The sequence below is a fragment of the Genypterus blacodes genome, unplaced genomic scaffold, assembly GCF_046128005.1.
Source record: "Genypterus blacodes isolate CSIRO-AG114 ecotype Tasmania unplaced genomic scaffold, CSIRO-AGI_Gbla_v1 ptg000051l_1, whole genome shotgun sequence".
In the NCBI taxonomy this organism is placed as follows: domain Eukaryota; kingdom Metazoa; phylum Chordata; class Actinopteri; order Ophidiiformes; family Ophidiidae; genus Genypterus; species Genypterus blacodes.
Window position 1 is genome coordinate 830,974 of NW_027466863.1, and position 21,078 is coordinate 852,051.

The 21,078-nt window shown below is 44.7% G+C and overlaps 1 protein-coding gene across 2 annotated transcripts in view; it reads left to right on the top strand.

Annotated features, from left to right (window-relative positions):
- Window positions 1-5,885: 5,885 nt before the first annotated feature.
- usp43b (ubiquitin specific peptidase 43b) overlaps window positions 5,886-21,078 on the top strand; it is a 49,982-nt gene continuing 34,789 nt past the window's right edge. For both annotated transcript variants that reach the window (XM_076150117.1, XM_076150118.1), the window contains exons 1-2: window positions 5,886-6,881; window positions 12,321-12,470. In XM_076150117.1, coding sequence (XP_076006232.1) covers window positions 6,258-6,881; window positions 12,321-12,470 — 774 coding nt within the window. In that variant the 5' untranslated portion in view covers window positions 5,886-6,257. The remainder of the gene's footprint in view (window positions 6,882-12,320; window positions 12,471-21,078) is intronic.

Below are 21,078 nucleotides of genomic sequence, written 5' to 3' on the forward strand. Positions count from 1 at the left end.
AAGGGAGACAGTGTTGTGTCGGTCATGCTCGAGCTTCCTACTCACAGCAGATTAATGTTAAAAACGAGGCAGATCTAAAAGGCGAATGAATTACGGCTGTGTGCCTTTCATGTTGTTTCCATATTTCACCCTGCAGACAAGTCGCCCCGGAGGTCAGCGAGGTCTTGCAGATTTTTGACTGGAAACTCTCTTTCAGCAAAGGTGCCACAGGCCGTTAATGTCTCAAATAGAATTATTGCTATTTTTTCATCATTTGTCATCATCGGGAAAGCTTCGGCGACGTCGTCATGAATATGTGTCCGGCCGCACAGGGTGGTCCGTCGGGGCTGGACGTGACCCCATAAAGACCTTTGTGCTGACCTCGTCTGAACTGTGGCTGCTCCGGCACCAACCCCACTTTTGTTGCAGTGTCACAGGGCTCTGATTTACAACACATCCCCCCAGAACACCAAGCGACAAATAGAACGTCTGTTTGCTATTGAGATGTGTCGCAGGGGGGATTGGCTTACATACATCCTGTCAAATTAGGTCTTTCTTGTGAAAATACATAAAGAATAGAGATACAAGTCAAAGCTGAATGTGGAATGAGTTCATGTTAAAGAAGACATCCAAGTTTCCAATCCAAAAGAATCCTACTTTTTTATCTAACTGCAGTAAGAACAACATGTCATGAATATGCAGCCAATTGTCATTTTGCAAATCTAGTTTAATAGTATTAAACATAGCATAATTCATCTTCCCAGACTACCCATTCTCCAGATGCCCTCCAGCTTTCACCCCACAGTTTTCCTACATCAATCTGATCCACTTATCTTCAACCAATCCCTTCATGAGCCTCTCAATATACTTTACAAATCAGCCATATCAGCCTCAAATATTTATCTCATTTCTCTGGCTTACTTTGTATTTCAGGAGGATTACTGCAAATATTGTTGTTTGCACAGATTTTCACAAAACTTGATGGAATTTTTGAGGATGACCCATGGAAAAAAACATTAGATTTTGCTGCCAATCCGCGCAGGAACGTTTTTAATAGTTTTTCTTTGAATTCTGTGGTGTAGTTTTCCATCATTTTAAAGTTAAAAAGTTACAGACAAACCACAAACAACAAAATGGGGGGGGGTTAGCTTACACAAACACGATACATGACTCATCTTCAAGTCCCAAGAAAAATACAAAAGGACACAGAAATACAGGAGTAGAAACTCAGGCTCAGGGAAAACAAGGAAAACTAAAGCCAACTCACGGAACAGCAGAACGGAAGGAGGAGCATCCGGGACGTCACGCGCAGGGACAAGAGCAGGACACAACTAGGGGACTGGGAAGGACCAACCAGAGGAGAGGGAATGACGCAGACTAAATTGCCACAGTGTTGATGACGGGGAACAGGTGAGGACAATCACGCAGGTGGAAACAATCAGGTAATGAGACAGGAAACACAAGGGCAGGAAGTAAAGTAAGAGGAAACATAATGGGAGACGATTACAAAATAAAACAGGAAATGAATACAGCTGACAAACACTGGATCATGACACAGGCGTACTAAAGACATGATCTAGTTACAGCTGTTTTAAATGTGACTTAATGAAGGCGAAAGTAAAAAAAGATATACATATACAGATGTAAAGAAAACAATATACAGACACAAGCCTGTAAATAATGATTTATTTATTTATTTTGTGAACAATCTATGCAAAAAGTACTATAAGCTAAAGAAAAGTTTATCTCATACTCTGTAGGATAGAGACCATCATGTACATGCTTCTTCCTTCCCAGTTAACACAATCAATACACACAGGAAACACACAGCTGCTTCCTTGCTCCTTCAGTGCCAGATGGAAAATGCTAAACCTTCATTGTGACACATCTTGCTTGGCTGTAATCAGAGCTGCAACATTATTCTACCATGTGTTATTAAAATATGCAGCGTTTGTGGAAATTAAATGTCCCTTTAGGTGCAGCGGGAATTTAAATGCTTTAAATCCCGTCTTGCCTTATCCTGAGGCCAAACATAGTGTTACTTGGGAAAATGCAGAATAATGCTGTTTCCAAATTGCGTTTGAACACTGATTGTACTGTGCCTCTGTTGTTAAAGCCAGCTGCAGGAATGAGTGTAGGGTGAGGACACCAGGTGGTGTGTGGGTAGAGGTGCTGATTCAGCACAAACGCTCCATTTCACCTGCACTGCTTCAAACAAGAGTTGATCCCGTGGCGCCGGTGCAGAGCTGTGAATTAATGTGACCTTTTACGTGACTGATTCCGTGGTGGCTTGTTGTCGGTTTGATCGTTATTCTTTCCAACACCTATCAAATTATCCTTAGCTGTTTTGTCCCAGTTGGTTCTCCTCTCTAAAATGCAAATAGCTGCATTTTCAAACTTAAGACAGAAGATGGAGCCATAACACAATTCAAGAAGTTGCAGTTTAAGTGCGCAACTTTTGACAACTTTTATAAGTATTCTTGCACAGAAAAGCTCATTTATAGGATACAAGCAAGAAATGTAAATATTGATATGTCGTCTTAATGTTGTGTTTTACAGCGATATCATTTTGAGTTACAATCAAACAAATTACACTCAAACTGACAGATTTCATGTGTAATGTTCACGATTAGACTTCTGGCCAAAGGAATTGAACAGGTTTCTTCTGTGGTGGAGAAATGTGCACAGCGTTGGATTCTGGCTGTGTGTGTGCCTGTATCTAGTTTCTGGCTGTAACAGATATCAATTCAGATACAGTGAAAATAGGCCTGCTGGTGGATGAAATAGGCCATGAATAGAAATAGAACAGTCTCAGGAGGGAGTGCTGTGTCAGTTGCTTCGTGTTTGCTGTTGAGCCCGATGGCTTGTCTGTTCTCTGTCCAGGTGAGCGTGTGTGTGAGAGAGAGAGAGAGAGAGAGAGAGAGAGAGAGAGAGAGAGAGAGAGAGAGAGAGAGAGAGAGAGAGAGAGAGAGAGAGAGAGAGAGAGAGAGAGAGTGAGAGAGAGAGAGATAGAGAGGGGGGGGAGAGAGAGAGAGAGAGAGAGAGAGAGAGAGAGAGAGAGAGAGAGAGAGAGGGAGAGACCACATAGTTGCACATAGATCACAATCCACCAAAAAGCTCAAGGCCTCCGCCAACTGCATTTAGATTAAAGCACTGACAAGGAGTGTGTTACAGCCAGCTCAGCCCACTCAAAACCTTCTCTTTCCTCTCCGCTCAAGCTAATTCACATCACAAAAACCAGCAAAATCATTTTGTTCCTGATAACAAAACACAATAGCTTAACTTTTTGTAGGAATGTATTTGTGTCTGGGTGTAAAAATACATGAAGCTGTATTGATTTCCTCCTGCGGCAGGCTGTTTCCTCGACCTGTCTGTGTAGGCATTTTGCGAGGGATCAAATGTACCTGAATAACCCTACACAGCACTGTGGCCACTATACCTCCCAGATGAGTCATAAAAAAAAGCATCTTCAGTGAAAGAAGTGCTTGAAACTCACAGCTCATCACACACACAAGCAGTAAAAAAACAACAACAACTTTCTGGTTCTTATCCATCCCAGACTGTGTTGGAACTAGGAATAAAAAGTTATGGTTTGCGTTTGGAACAGTGTGGTGGCAGCAGTGCATTGTTTGTTTCTGCAGCTTGTGGCTTATATGACTCACACCCACAGCGCAAGAGCAGCACAAGAGTAGGAACAATGCAGGGGCAGGGACACTGATCCAAATGTGGCTGCTGCTGCACTGCTCTCACACAGATGCACGTCTATCTATAGGTGAAGTCTCACAGGATCGAGCTTCTCGCCTCATTATCGCTGCCCCTTTTTCAGAGAGCTTAGAACTAAGGTAGTATATGTGTGTCTTTACTATGTCTGAAGCCATCTTTGCGAAGGAAAATGCAAGGATTGACGCGCTAAAAATAACATCAAATAACAAACAGTGCCAAGGAGAAGCTACACGGCTGCTGCCAAACATGGGAGACTGATTATTGCTTATCCGCAAACTCTCAAGCGCGCACAGCATGATCAGCAGCATCAGAGGTGCGCTGGGGTCTTTAAAGAGGAGAAACTCCAGCGTCAAAAAGACTTTTCTAGGCGCCTCATTGCTGATGACCTGTGTAGTATTTCCCAACAATGTGCATTTGTGCATTTACTGTGTGCGATGCCTTCATGCCACACAAGCAAATGCCTTTTCATCTTTTTGTTACAGCTGATTTAAGCAGATTTTCTTCACTGTGACTGCCAACTAAGTATCTAAACTCTGTCTAGGATCTATTTGCTTCTTTCAGAGAGTTCAGATTTGCCCGTTACGTAGGATGGCCGTTAGAAGTGGACGTGGAAGTAAACATGAGTGGATTTGCTGCAGTATAACAGCTTGTACCTCTATCTTTACAGCCACTTCCAAAGGACACACTGACACAAATGAGATCCGTGTCAGCTGCATGAAAGTTGTCTAATCCACGTCTTAAGTCTATTGAGAATGCACATACACACACACACGCACACCTTGGAGACTTGCTGAGTGGCTTTGAGACCCAGCTGTTAGTCTGAGATATGGGGTGAGTCTGCAGCATTTTCCACAAAATGCATGAAATTGTTGGCCTGCAGCGGTCTCGCAACATTTTTAATAGCATGCTGTCATTAATGTTTTCAACTACCATCAATGACTATAGGAGCAAAAATGAGGTCAGTGTTTATGGCCGCGTGTCAGGGGAGGAGCTGCTTCATGTTCCACACGTCTAAGAGGAATGTTTAACTTTGTCTAAGCTCATGAATGTGTCATGTCTTAATGCCCGTACATGCTTCATGTGGTTGCATACAGATCTTCAATACGAATTCGGAGGCCCGGTCCCAGTCCAGACACGATCAGTCTATAGATCATGTCAATAGGATTCCCTGAATTGGCACTCACGTAGTCAAAAGTCTATTAATGTTACTTTAGGTTGCATCAGAGAGTCGGCCATTAGGCTTTGACTCACCGCTCCAATAAATCTGTACTTTTTAGTGTTGGTAAGACAGTCTAGTGTGATTAAATAATATCTATGTGGAGAGCAGAGGAGATAAGTGGTGCTGCTGTGCGATGCTTCATGGAGTAGGAATGATAGTAACAAGCCAGGACACTGTAACCTATGATAAATGCCTCAGCTAATGAATTTTCACTGTTGGCTGCTGGAGTCTTAAACAAACACACACACACACACACACACACACACACACACACAGAGAGAGAAAGAGAGTGCGATTCTAACTTCATCTTTCTCTAGAAATTCAGATAATCGTTACAATCCTTTAATATCGCACTGAAACTCTTAATATACCGTTAATAAACTGATAATATGCTTTTAATATGCTTTTAATATGCTTTTAATAAGCATTTACTCCCCAATTAGTTTGATTGATCACGTGGTCGTCTAATTTACATTTCCACTGGTTTAAACAGAAGTTGACGTCATTACCCAAAATGTTATACATGCAAAATACAATTCCTAAAATGATTGCAGTTAATTCTACTTCATTAACAATAGTTTTTCTCTGGAAAGGTATTTTTGAATCTAAAGAAAGTAGCATCTTCCCTCCGACCGCTGCAGCTTGTTTTGGTGTTCTGCTGCCACCTATTGGCCAAAACGGACAAATGCAGCGTTAAATGTTGTCATACTGTGAATATTACAAACAGACATAAAGAAGATCAAACGCGAGGTATTTGTCTTATCATTCCTTTTGATATGATGCTCAATACGCAGCTCTTCTAAACCGTGGAAAGAAAACTTTTATTTGTCGAATTTCCTTATTTAGATCAAATCCCAAAACTGTAGCCGCTGCTCTGTTCGTGCTTGGGTGAGGGGAGGGGAGGGGAGGGAGGATGGAGTCACACACAGACACACACACACACACGCACACACAGACCCACTCACTCACTCCAGCCTTTTCCTTTGCTGAGCGGGGAGGCGGTGTGTGAGGAGGAGAAGCGCTCACTCAGTGCTGCAGCTGGCCGGTGGAGCGGCTCCTGTTGTGCCGGGGCATGACGAGATGTTACTGGCGCAATCTCTGCAATAATGACCGCCTTTAGTATGTTCTGGAATGGATGAGAGACGTTTACAGTCCGGAACAGTGAGCTGTTGTGCCCTGTGGCTGCGCGCTATGGTGTCACCTCGGTGCGCTTTTCCCTCCGCTACCCGGACAGGGGACACTGGCAGAGAAGTGACACACTGGGGACGGAATCTACACTGTGATCGCTCTCAGAGTAGAAGAAGCAGACGGACGAAGGTATAAAGAAAGCGCTGTCATGGAGAAACAGGTCCGAATCAAGGAGGACACGCCGGCATCGCGCGAAGAAAGGCGAAAGGAGAAGAAGCAGAAACCCGTGAAGCTTTTCCGAAAGAAGTCGCTGAGGTCTGTTGGGAGCTTTATGAACAGAATCATCAAAACTTTGGGCACTTTCACCCACTTGGGAGACGCAGGCGCGCAGGATGCAGAGGACGACGATGGGGGGTTTCGGAATGGCGCACCTTGCACCCTCAGCGCCAACTCAGGAATGATGAAAGAAGAGAGAGAGCACATACAGGTGGTTAGACATACTCCGATCACGTCCGCCTCTCTGTGCAGCGGTAGGGAAAAGCTACTTTGCCACTACGGGGAGAAGATCCCGGGCGTCCTGGGGCTGAAGAACCACGGGAACACCTGCTTCATGAACGCCGTGGTCCAGTGTTTGAGCAACACCGACCTGCTGGCGGAGTATCTGGGCTTAGAGCGGTACAAGCTGGACCTGAGTCCACCCAGGATCAACGGGGTGGTGGTGAGAAGCGAGGAGATGAAAGTCAACATGGGAGAAGTGACCGAGCAGTTGGCGTCACTGGTCAGAGCGCTGTGGACTCTGGAGTACACGCCACAGTTATCAGTGGACTTTAAGGTACCCAAATCATTTATTATTGAGTCTAAAGAGTGAGAGAGTATGACGTCAGGGCCTCCTGTGCTTGTGCTGTGCTGTGTCTGTCTGTTCAAAAACACATAGAAACACAATAGTGCATACAGATATGTGACCAATGCAGATGTTTCCAGACAGGCCAGTGTGTCAATCAACGTGTGACCCTTGACCTCTACGGTGAAAGATGGCAGGGTCACTTGTAAAGGAATAGAAACTTCTTCTGAGTGATCATTCTTGTTTTATATTGAATTTAGTTTGTTTATTTGACAATTTAAGCAAAATACTTCATTCATGTGTGCCAGCAAAGATTTACTCAGTGCGTAGTTATGGAATCCCTTTAAAACAAACACACAGACCAATAAAAACACTCTTAAACTCACAACAAACAAAAGCAAAATGAAATCATGACAATCTCTTAACTATTTGTTTTAAAAGTAACTGAGTAACTGAGTTCATTTCTACATTGAAACTATGAAGGTTAACACACATTCACCCCTTCACCACCATCATGGTTTTCTCCTTAATAAGTGTTGTTACAGCTGATAAAGTCAATATAATCTATATAATGGCATGTTATGCAGAGATGATGCTATAAACAGCTATTTGATAAGCTCAAGGGCGTTCAGATAAAGGGTGATGTCACTGTTTACTATTAAGAGCCAATAGCAACGCAAGGACTCGCTGCTTGCAGGCAACAACAAGCATGCAAGACTTTGCCCTCTGACTTTCAGTGTCAGTGTCACCAGATGTTCCTGACTGTATGTGCGGCGTCACTGGTGTCTGTCCTCTCTCTTGTCCTCTTAACAAAAGACTCACTGTGTTGTGGGTCCAAGGGCTTCTCAATCCAGTTTCTTGGACACCCCAGGACGGTTTATGTCCCATCTCACTCACAACTGATGATCAATTCTTAGTGTTCACTTGATCAAGAGTTGGGACGCAGGGAGAGGTGGACATGTGCAGCGCTGCGTTGTCCCAGGAATGTCCCTTTGTGCTTAATCTCTATCACGGGATGTGGATGGAGCTCACACTGTCACGTGGGTGCTGACTCGTACGTTACAGTGTTTGTTTAGGCTGCGTTGGGGTTTTCGATGCAAAGTACTTTGACGCGGGAAGGAGTTCTGTTTCCCCCCTCGGGAAGCTTAACTCGGTGCCGATCGGGAACTGTGACAAAGGCCTATCAGGAGACCCTCAGGCCCCCCCCCCCATCACCACCATCACCACTCTGCCCACGCTGAAGATTGAAAAAAAGGCAATCATACTTTGTCTCCCTGCAGCTCTTTGCTCCAGATTTCTCGCAGCAGATTCAAGGCAAGAAGTAGATAATGTGTGGCAGTAAAAAAAATTTTTACTCCTCGATGAATTTATCCTTGGAAATGCTAATTACTCTGTATGGGAAGAGAGTTTATGTAAGAATGGCTGCAGGATGTTGTATAGCTCTATTGTTCGTGTAAGTACCAAATGAAATGGTTGGTTTGCAGATATTAATATATATTAAGCTTTGAAATCCACCTTTTGTCTGAACCTGCTTCCCTCTAAAGAAGAAACCCAGTGAACCTTCATCCACACAGTGCCTACTAGTTCCCATTCCACAATCCTCTCTCATCTCACGGGACTCAAGGATCGCATGGTATCAGGACAATAATCAGAGGAAACAGCATGGAAACATCTTGCCGTGATTAGATGATAGCAATAAAAAAAACAACTCCAAACCTAAACACTCCCCCTCACATGTGATGAGATATTTCCTGTGATCAAGCGCGCACACACACACCGCTGTGCCTCTTGGCTACGGTGTGTAAAGAGGTTTAAAGTTCACTTTGCTGCCAACGGGCCTTCAGAGATTGCCTGTTGAGTAATAGCACAGCTGCCCGCGGGAAGCTATTGTAAACAAATAATCAGATGGCAGAGTTTGTTGTCGGTTGGAGGAAATGCAGATATGAAAATGTATGAAATCCTCCAAGAAGCATCACTTATTATACAGTATTCACCGTATATTTGAGTTTATCAGTCACTGCAGGCCTCAGCTAGTCAGATGTTTCCTCAGAGGAGCAGAAGGTGCAGCTGGAGCAGCCAGATTAAAACAGCCACTCAATACCATCAGACAGATTTGAAAGAGTAGGTTAGTCCTTATGCATGCCTTATACATTCCCCATATAAAAGCAGAAACAGCCTTTTTTTGTTTCATCAAGAATATAGAAAGTTGTTCTTCACTCTTCATGAATCAGCAGTGGGCGTGACATGATGACCTCACAGGTCAGTGTCTGCAGACTCCCCAGACAGAATTAAAAACAAACAATGAACTCCTCCTGTCCGCCGGGCACCCCTGCTACATTCCACTGCCACCTGGCTTGCCGGACAAAAAATGGGTTAGAGGGTTTCATAAGTGTTCGATTAAGACTTAAAAAAAAGCTGTGGTGCCTTGTGGTATTCTCAAATGTCAGCGTGTCCTGCTTCCTCTCTCACTGGCACCTCGCTAACATGGAGTTGAAAGCTAGAATCTGCTCTTTGTGCACATGTAAGCTTTTGATCTTGACAGTTCTGATGTAGTTTTTTAAGTCCCCCCCCCCCCCCCGGCAGGATGGTGTGTTTACACAGAGGGGCCTAGTCTGGGGCAAAGCCTGAAACTCAAATAGTTACTCAGCAGCCAATTTATCGGTTTCCATAACAGGAGAGGCCTGAGAGAGGAGGGAGAGAGGGAGAGAGGGAGGGAGGCAGAGCAGGCAGGAATAATGACTGAGGGCAGGAGTGCTGTCCTCCCAACACTGATTCCCACTGATGGGCCCATTTGGGAAGCTAAAGACAGTAAACTTGTGTGTTGTGATGACCTCGTTTGTGTAATAGCGGGTCTTGCTCAGGGGTATGTGTCAATATTTGGCGGCTGCATGATTTTGAATGATTACCCGAGCCGCAGAGGGCCGGTGTGTTTGTCTGTTTACTTCACATACACACATACAATGTTTCCAGCCACAGTGCAGAGTGTGTGTGCATGTGTTTCTGATAGCTTTGAACCCAGAACCTTCTTGTTGTGAGGTAACAGTGCGTATCATTGTGCTACTGTACCGACTTTGACCAATTGCCATTATGCCACTGAGCAATAACAACCACAACCTCAATTATATCACTGCCACAATTGCCACCTCGCAAAGCCCGATGGTAATTACTGTTATTACTCTACTTGAATGACTGAGCTGCTCAACGGCTCACCAGCTTTAGGTTATCATGTGGTTTTCATTTCTAACATTGTAGTATTTCTGCACGGCAACATTGAAGGTTTTTGACAAAGAGACTTGTACAAAATCTGCAACACGACACGGAATGTTCCCTCAATTTTGCTGCAGCTACGATATAATACATTTTTTGTTGTTAGGTCAGTGCAGGTGCCATTTTTCATCCGAATGGTGCAAAATAAAGGGTTATGTGAAGAGCAAAGACAGACTGTAGCTCAGCGCAGGTACATAAAGGTCCAGTTATGAAATGGGTCACTCTTTTATCTACTCCCTGTGGTGACCTTTGCAAATAATAATTGTGAGGAGTGAATGTGGGATGACAGCACGTGCCACTTTTTCCCCCAATAAGATCTCTGGCAAAAGGCAAAAGAAACTTCACTTTCACTTATAAGACAACATCAGAAAAGCAAATTAGAGAGCCTTTCTGCTCGGCCAGCAGAGTGCCAGCTGCTTTTCTCTCTTCAGCACCTTTTATCTTCACTTTTGTGTGCTTCTTGGTGAAGAACGGCCACAGCACAGTCCTGTCTCCACCTAAACTGCTTTATCACTGCAAAAAGTGGCCTTTGTATTCAAATATGTCATCTTCAGTCCTAACAGGAAACATATAGCAACCTTTTCCTTGACTTTGCTTATGTAGAATAGTGGAATCCTCCTTTAAATGGACGTTCTTTTCTGCAGTACATTTAATATGTACATGCTGATGCAAATCTCTGTCACAAGTAGCAAGGTGCAAAAGTAACACACATAGAGCAGGGACACATTCGTAAAACACAATCTGCCAATGTGTTGTAAATACACATGTAGGTGTAAGGTGTGTGAACGCAAGCCTCATCATCATCATGTATCCTGATATCGAGCAACATCCAGTTATCTGCTTTGTTTAAGGACGTGTGCTGTTTCAGAGGGACGAGAGAATGTTTACCTGTCTGTTAGGCGGATGTCTTGAAAATTTATAGACAGATTTCAGTGAAATTTGGTGGATCTGATGGAGGGAAAATCTATTCAGTTCACCGTATCGTTCAACCAGAAGTCATGGAGTCAAAATTCCAATTCCCCCCAGATTCCTTGTGACTGGTTTGCATACATTCATATAGGACACGCCCATATTCATTCATATTCAAATTGATCAAATGAAAAAAATGTAGAATGTCTGCACCAAGTTGGACAATAGTTTTCTCTTTATTTGACCTCTTTACTGGCTTCTAGTGTTGAATGGGCGTGGCTCATTCTTCAGAAAGTGCTGTATCTCATGAATAAATCACTATCCTGTCACCACACTTGGCAGACATGTCACCTCACTACTTCTGCTAAAAATTAAACATCAATCGACCTGATTGTGACGCTGTAATTACCGCTTTTACCACTATAACTCTTGAAATGAAAGTCAGAAGGTATGCGTCCTCGGGATTCCTTCTACTGATGTTTAGTAGTGAAGGTATTTGCAAGAATTGTGCACATTTATGGATTATGAAGTGATGCTGCTGTAATCTCTTCTGGTTCATGGAGTAAATTGAACACCAGAGATGGGAAGCTGTTGAAATGTGTGTGGGCTAAAGTTGTCTGCAGCATGTTATGTATTATCCATCACAACCTCTTTTACATGTCAAAAACTGTTTTCTTTAGGTTCGGTTTATGAAAAGCATGGGCCAACGCAAAACTCTCAAACAATAAAACTTTTATTAACAAGGGTATTTTTGACTGAGGAAGAGGCTTTTGAAATTCCAAAGCCTGACTTTGCATCAGTCAGAGCGTGGGCTGAGTGGTGACGAGGGAAGCGTGAAGAGCGTTAGTGCAAATTTGCAATTCTAGAATTCCTGTGATCAGCGTTCTGTGGAGAATGCCAGAGTAAAGCTCTGTTGTACCAACAGACACGCCCCGGCTGTCAAAAGCAGTAAATAAGCAGTGCCTGAGATTTTGCGGGAGCCCATTCCCATTGTATTTAGCCGCCTCACCTCCCCTCTGCAGCTTTAATTCTAATAAAATGTCAGATTTTCAAAGTAAATACATCTGATTATCTGTGTTTGTTTTTCACTCCAGCTAAATGTGGGATTATCTGGCTCAGATGAAGACATTGTTTAGCCCAGAATGATCAGTGGTACCTGGACTACATTGAGTTGCTACCCTCATGAAAACGTCACAATCACATCGCTGTAGATATATAGGAGTCTCATCAAGTCTTCTTTTCCCCCCCGTCTAGACTATAGTGTCCAAGTATGGATCACAGTTCCGTGGTAATTCCCAACACGACGCCCTGGAGTTCCTCCTGTGGCTGCTGGATCGTGTCCATGAAGATGTCAACATGGCCTCCCACAGCAACAACAACAACAAGACCAAAGTTGCTGGAAAGGTAGGAATGAAACAAAACACGTGGTTGGTTCCTTTCTTTAACACTGTGAGAGACATTGTTGCCTTTTTCTTAATGAGAAAATGTATCCATGTGCAAATGTATCCTATGACGGACTATGAACAGGTGCGCTTAAACCCAAATCCGGATATTGATCCAGATCTGCCAGATTGAAATATATAGGTGTATCTGGGTTGTGTCAGGTTGGGAAAGGGAAAGGATTTTCCCAGCATGCTCCAGGGCAGACTTCTTCTTCTTCTTCAGGGCAGGATTTCTAAAATTAGGAAATTGGTTCGCACATTAATTTCACAGATTTATTTTCAATTATTCTCGTGGACTAAATAAACCAGTTCCTATTTTGAGAGTCTCATCTCCGCCTGTTTCTTGTCGCCAAACCTCACAGGTCATTGACAGCACGCTTGTGTGGGAGTTTGGATGCTATTTTCAGACGCTGTTACTTATTTCTGCACTTATCTTCATGATATCGCTACGACACATTATGATGGAATGTATAGAGGCCAGCTGCAGGTCTGACACGAGTTCTGCATTACATTGCTGTGATCTGAGGTGTGTCACTTTGCTGTGTGTCTGATCCTGTCCATGTAGAAGGACAGCAAAGTGTCGTGATCCAGGCTCTGATGTTCTCTCTGCAGGCCTGGAGGCACCGACACTCCATGGATACAACTTTGAACTGCCCTGCTGTGAGCCATTAAGGCAGAATATTCATGTATTATTAAAAACACACACTTTTGCCAGGGAAATTTATGCATCTCCTTCTTTTGGAAGTACTGTCAGGGTGATAACCAGCAGTACAATCTATGGGAAGTGCTATTCTTGCTGTGCTGGAGCCGTTGCAGATAAATCTACTCAAAAGCAACGCCCCTGCTTCCTGAGGCACTAACCACAATTATTTATTCTGTCGTGTCATCATCATTGTGAGCTACTGTAACTCGCAAAATCCCCAGGCTACACATTAAGACGGAATCTTATTCTCGTGGTATTCTAATAATGTTCCTGCATTTACTGTTTGTGTCCTTTAAAGGTGAGAACCGGTCGTGTTTTTGTTTTTTGTTTTTTTTGAAAGAATCAGCTGTTCCCCATCAGCACAAAGTATCATTACACAGCCAAGGTCATTTTGGCTCGTCTGAGGCCGTGTAAGCCCGGCTCTTTTCCCCCTGGCTTAAGTATAACTGGAGTTCTGGAGGTCTGTAATGATGAGTCAGCAGAAGTTGTGGGAAAATGTTTCTTGCTCCCTTTTAACACCCGAGGAGCCGGTTCAGGGTGGAAAAGACATGAAGCTGACAAAAGCCTTCAGCGTCATGATTGATGTTACAAAAATAGTGAACATTTACTTCAATCTGCCCTTCTTATCATTTTGTCTTCCTCCTGACAAGAAATAAAGACACTCAGGCCTCGTTTTAGCTTCAAGCTTTACCCTGATTGGATGGCTGTCAGCTGTTGTTGTCAGGTTCATCGTATAGGCATTAGCTTTATGTAAATGTCAATAATGGCTCATTTGACTTGAGTAACACCGCCCTCCAACCCCCACACACACACACACACACTCCCCTCCCCCCATCTCTTTCTTTCCCATTCCTCCATCCTTAAAGAGGAGTAAATGGCCCTTTGCAATCTGCTTGGTCAGGGTTTGGTTGGACTGAAGACTGGATCCCTCTCAATCCTCCATTGAACTGGTTTGGCACTCGTGTTCTCTGGGCAGCAACACGTTTGTTTCAGATCCTCCTGCAGAAAATCTCTCTCGAACACACACACACAACCTGTCAAGCCAGAATTTGGAAGAGAGACAGTTGGGAAAACAGCAAGTGTCTTGTAGGACATTTCTGAAACATTATTTATCCCAGCCACTGAGTTATGTAATGTGAAACTGCTGACGTGTGCAGGATGAAGTAAAGCATCTACGGACGTGTATCTAAGGGAGTGTGATCGTCACCCCTGCAGGCAGTAACACTCCAGCCATGACAGCTGGAGCCTCGTCTGAACGTCCTTTTGGACTCACTGTCCTGGTTCAAACTCTTACAGAGGACGCAAAGACAGAAGAACAACAAAAGGCTCTACATGCAGTAATATACTAACACAACCCAAGCGCATGTCCTCTATATACCGTTAATTCCCCTGTGTTGTTTTACGAGGTTGTGAAAACCTCTTATATGTTTAATTAGGGATCATTCCAGGGAGAGAGAGGGAGAGAGAGAGAGTTTGGCCCCTATCCAAATGCAGAAAATCTCTTGTGGCAGTTGTCTGTGATGTTTATTCAGGCCCTCTGCCATCAGTCACATATGGGCTCCTTCCAGGCACAGAGGTTGTCATGGATCTCATTTTTATCAGAACGGAAACGTGTGTGTGTGTGTGTGGTCAGATAGATCTGTGCTCTACTATAGCCACTATGGGGAATGGGAGGGAGAGCCAACGCTAACATTATTCTCTGGTTTCTGCTGTCAGGGTGCCACTTAAAGAGAAGCTTTGTGAAGATCTGTGAAGGCCTTTATGAGCCTGGATGGTCTGAAGTTCATTGATCTTCCACATCCATCTGTGCGTGCAGTCGCATGTCAGCCCCGTGTTGATGTCTCTTCTGAATCGAGCCTTTCGGAAGCCATTTGAATACTTTTTTTCATTGATGAGCCTCTGTGTTTATCTTCTTCGCGACTGCCACCCTGGAAGAGTCACAGCTTGTGGCTTCGCCGACAGAGTCGTCCGGGGTCACGGCTAGGCTGAACAGCTTTACTAATCCCTGCACGTTCTCACTCGCAGCCGGGGAGTCGACAAGCTCCCTCCTTTCCTGCTGCTAATTCAGGAGGCTGTGGGCTCACACTCATTATTTTTCCGTGTGCATTGTTAGTTACCACTTAGCACTCCAGACTTGGAGCCCAAAGGCAAAGTGAGGCAGAGCGAAACCCCCCACCCACCCGATCCACATTTAGAGTGACTGCACAGTGTCACAGCGGTTTGTAGTCAACAGCCAAGCCAAGTATTTTGTATTTGTAACAAAAGGTGACATTTCACAATCCTGCATGTAGACGAGCACGCATTCTAACATTTACCTTGGGCTCCCCGTGGCTTTGCTTCATGTGGCATTCTCTTTTAGCTTGTTGATCGTTTATCGCTTAGGAAACACAGTGCGAGTGTGAGGCCTCTCAGCTGAATGTTGTTCTTTGTAAGCCAGAGGATGAAAGGAGCACTTGTTGTGCAGAGAGGGAGCGGTGAGGCTGAACTCTCACTGCAGCACTGGATGGTGGAACAGGCAGCAGCAGCGAAAAGACACAAACTACTTACCTCCTGTAGAATGTTATTTTCTCACGCTGCAATGTGGGTAGAGGAACAGACATTTGCAGCAGTAGTTGCACTTAAAGATCAAGACAAAACAAGAAGGTGACCATCAGGAGGAGGAACAGTAGAAGAAGACCTCTTGATGTAGCTGTAGTTCTCCTGTCCTTTCCCTCATCAGACATGGGGTTACATTACTTTACACATAATCCATCTGAACATGCCCACAAATGCTCCTCTGACCACATGACCGAGCAGGGCAGTCGTCTGTGTGTGGTTGCTGCTGCTCCCCACTCTTGTCAGGTCTGGATGTAGATAGTTCTGTTGTGATTGCTCTGTGTCTGTGCGTGTGTGTGTGTGTGTCTGTGTGTGTGTGTGTGTGTGTGTGTGTGTGTGTGTGTGTGTGTGTGTGTGTGTGTGTGCGTGTTTTCCTCTCCGCCTTTGATTCTGCCTGCCCTGCCAAGCTGAAATGGCTTCCTGTGGCTCAGAGCCACCCAGCTGGAAAAGCAGCTTTGAGGGAAGGGTTGGAATATGACCACACTGTGTTTGAGGCCCCTCGCTCACCTTTGACCCAGATTAGTTTTGATTGGCTATAAAGCCTAATGCCCCCCCGCCGAGTTGGGCATGTGTGTAAGTCAATTTTCTGAGTCCTATATTGGTGTGTGTGTGTGTGTGTGTGTGTGTGTGTGTGTGTGTGTGTACCTCTACATGATGCTGTGTGTGTGTGTGTACCTCTACATGATGCTGTGTGTGTGAATGTGTGTGTACCTCTACATGATGCTGTGTGTGTGTTTGTGTGTACTGGGTGCATATTGCGCTGGGTGATCTATCAGTCATGGAGGATTCATTTGAGGCCGCCCTCCCTTTGCGAGGAGCTCTCTGCCTTAAAAAGGAACTTTGTGTGTAGCCTGTGGGTTTGCTCTCTGTGGCACTGACACAATTAAGCCGTAACTGTCTGCCTGCTCCAGACAGACCCATGCATCACCGACCATTTCAGGAACAGAAAGGACTTTTTCGGTAAACGGTTCTCAGAAGTCGGCTCGGCCCCCAAAACATTATCTCATTGTGTATGACTTCTTCAAATAGCCTGCAGCAAAAGTAAGTCTGTCTGCTTTCTTGGTGCACTTAGTGAGGCCACATGGATTCATGTGTTCATAGGTGCTTTAATGGTTTTAATTAGCAGCACACAAAGCTTTAAAACTTATATTGTACACTTGTGTTTTGCCACCAGCATTACATTTTAAAATTTAAAAGAGTAATCATCTAAAGCAAACACATGTGGGGCAAATATTATTCATAGTTTCACACAGACGGAATTTAGTTTTCAACAGAAATGATAAAAAAGGAAAAAGGAACATCCATGAATAAGAGGACATGGTTCTAGGACACCACTTGCTATTTACTGTCAAGATAATTCTGGCACTGTGCTTTATGATTTAACCTCCAAACTCTCTAATGAATTGGGTTTTTTTTCAGGTTTTTAGGTTTAATTTAAGAATAAACCTTGGCACAGTCTTGATTGGCAGGCACTGCCAGTGGCAACGGTGCTGCAGTTCTGCTGAGCGGAGGCTTTCCACAGAGTGTGTCGATGCGATTGCTTGAAATGTGGCTGGCTGGGATGATTTAAACAGTTGTTGATGGGTATAACTTAAGCAGGCAGGGGCGCCTGTCCAGTTTTAATGTGTTAGCCTGTCTGGGAAGATTGATGGATTTGAATGGGTACAATTGAATCAAAGGCAATACAATACGGTCACTGTTATCTGTAATAAAAAAACGATTAAATGAAGGTGTTTATCATTGGGATGAAACACAACCTTTGGCGCTGTGTGTCCATTGATGTGTGCAGTGGTTTAATCCTCATGTGTGCATGCAGCCTCCCGCTTGTCACCGCGCCGTCATCAGCAGCAGCCGCAGAAGCAGGAGGGTGATAATAAAGCTCATCAGCTGAGGGCGGCCGACCTCCCTTCATTAGAATTAATTTCCTCCTCAGCCTTCTCCCGCTGCTCTCTTAGAGGTGGGATAAATCCGCTTAAGAGGCACCGAGGATACATTTCACAAAGTCATATTCACCGGCGAAATGTGCCGGCGTCTGTCAAAGAAATCTCTCCCAAGCCTGCACTTACTTTTGTAGGAGGAGAACGCAATCCAATGAGGGTTGTCTGCGATTCTCTCCCTCCTCCTTCTGTCGGAGAGCCATTGGCATTTCCATAGAAACAAGAAGTGCAAGGACACAATTGCCAGGCGAATAAACGTGGCATCAGTGAGCAATGATCCGCTCCGCTGGCTCCACAGGGATCTAATGTTTTATATCTCTTGGTATTTAACAGGCTGCCCTTCCACCCAAATAAAACTGTGATATAGATTTCTCCCACACTCGCCTGCTTCCTACCTTAGCTGGGCCCCGTGCCAGGCAGCGTCTATTCCTATGCAGAGTTAAAAACCTGGCAACCAGTGTCTTCAAACGAGCCGCCCCGTTATTGAATTTCACCGTTTTTGCAGGTATATAAAAGCTGACCAAAGGTGTTTTCACGCCTACATGTGAACCCATAGAGACATCATCAAAACAACATTAAAAAGCTTCTCTGGAAGAAGTCAAAAGAGGAACGGTTACTTCTAATCTATACACATTAGTTCGATTACTACTCCAGAATGATTTTAGATAGATGAGCCCTGCTTTTACTATTAAGAACCAAGAACCTGTGAGTGATTGAGAGTCTCCTGTCCGTCCCACTTCATGCTTTTGGAACGTCGGAGCAAAGCGCATCACACATAGGACACTAACAGCAGAGTAGAGTCAGACAGAGAGATGATAGTGGGTGTGGGTGTGATTTATAGCTGCTGTGAGGTGGCGTTGATCACCGTGGAGACCAACCCGTAACTCAGAAGCACAGGAACTCTAGAGGCGGGACTGTTTTCCTGTTTTGGCGTATGACATCATCACTTTTTTCATTCAAAACAGTCTGTTGTGTTGTGTTGTTGTTGTTGTTGTTTTGTGCGGTCTTGCTCAGCAGGTGTCCTTAACCGATGACTCAGGCTTGGGTCAGAGACTTGAAGTTGAAGGAGACAAGGGGGGAGGGATTTAAACAGCTTATGGTCAAGGTGATGTCAGAACACTCATCGCGTGTTTTCGCACCTTCTGTCTCATATCGCTGCGCCCGCGGCCCGTTTTTGAACTGTGACTCATCTGAATCACACCGAGGACACGGGAATAATGCAGCTTATGTTTGCTCAGGCTGGCTGGTTTGTTTCACTGAGACACGCTGTCACTCAGAGGAACGTGTTGACAGGCCATCAAGACTTTTTAGGGCCGCATGACTAGAGCTCCCATCCCTCGTGACTTCTCAACTTGGCTTCCTCTTGTCTTTCCCGTCACCGTGTCTGTCTGAGATCCATCACAGCTTTGTCTCACTTTTCTTCTCTGGATGAAAGCATTTCCATTCAGAAACGATAAAAGTCATTCCAAGTCCTGTCATGAGCTTTTTGCTGTGTGGCGTTCTCTTTAGATCTCTAACCTTCACTCTGTGGAAAACCATCGTGCTGCTTGTGTGTGTCCTGTCAAGAACACCAGCAGAAATACCTGCAAGAAATGCCAACATATAACATATTTACATAAGATATAACACATTTAGAACGTGCCTTGACATCATTGCTGTGCGCACACTACACAACTCGAGTGTGGTCCACAAGTTACAACATCTCACTTGAGACGTGACAGACATCCAAACTCGTGAAACCTTTCGCAAGAAGTGTTAACACAGGACGCTAAAACAGGCAAGAGGTCACTGTGATTCTGCAAATATGGAGCCAAACAAAGAGGAAATGTGTGCAGTTCAAGTGTGTGTGTGTGCGTGTGTGTGTGGGGGTCATTTTGAGCAGACAAATACGACAAACAGAAGTTGTTTTCCTCGCTCGGCCAAATGTGAACCGCGCCTTGACAATGTCAGAACGTTCAGGTTGCCTCTGAGACGAGCGAGTCTGGACACGTCTCTGAACTTTAACGAGCGTCTGTGACGGGCACAGGCAGCGGATTTGACCACAATCTGTGGAGGAGGGGAGGGGGGAGGAGTTCCGTTCCAGATTGGATGATTTTTTCCAGGAAAGGGGAAAAGCAAGAGAGGAAATCACGTCACTGGTAAAGCTGAGGCTCTCCGTAATTCTGACCTACTCCTGTCCTGTCTGAGGAGACGAGCGCTCGGCCCCTGGGCCACACACAGCAGTCGTCCACTTACCACTCTGAGGTCATTTTGAGTCCATACAGCAAACATTTCGGGCACTTAGCGCGTCCGTACAAAAAGCAGCCGGTCCAGAGTGAATCTCCATGGGGAATAATGGAGCGAGGGGCGAGACAGGAAAGCCCCAGTCAAGTCCCACCTTTATCCACCTTTCAGCAGTACTATTTATAGAGACGTATACACACACACACACACACACACACACACACACACACACACACACACACACACACATACATGACAGCAGCCAGTGTTAAGAGAGATTATTCAGATTATTCATTATTCATCAATATTCCGTATGTGTACCACTTTGCCATTTCTTTATTTAATTCAGTCACCAATAACTCTTTTCTCTCTCTCTCTCTCTCTTTCCCTCTCTCTCTCTCTCTCTCTCTCTCTCCCTCTCTCCCTCTCTCTCTCTCTTCCTGCCCATCGCTCGCCCAGCATGGGGGTTTAGGTGGAGTCAGCCCTCGTCCTAAATCACTCCTCTATAGTGCTCTCTCTCCAACAACAGTACATGTCCGCCGCGGCTGCGTTTGAATTATTCACATCGGGGGGCCATTACTGAGCAGACCCACCACCTTTATGATCCAACCCCCCACGGTGATGACACAGGTGGTCTGCGAGGATGTTGGGGGGGGCACATCTCCCTGATCTTCACTGTAGTGTAGGGAAAATGCCCGAGTTCCTGTGCGGAGGATCTATTTCGAGAGATAAATCACTCCGGGCAGCATTTTGGGTGAATTATTGAAGACCCCCCCCCCCCACAGACACACACACACACATATCCTGCCAGAGTGCTCCGTTAATCTGTGCGATCTCTTGCCTTCAATGGGCCCAAATACTGATAAGTGAGAGTCAATATAGCTGAAGTGAACAGACTCTTGTCATGTTCGCACCTGGAATGAATAATGTGAGTAAATGTTGCAGCTCTGTGGCTTCGGCTGCCAAATCTGTTTTTAATAACATTGATTTCACTGCAGGAGGAACTAGGAGCGAGAAATGATCTGGGCATTTATTTTCCAAACGTTCAAACGTTTATAACCTTCATGTTAATGTTAGCAGTGGCAGGGGATGAAGAGTATTTCTCGTGAAAA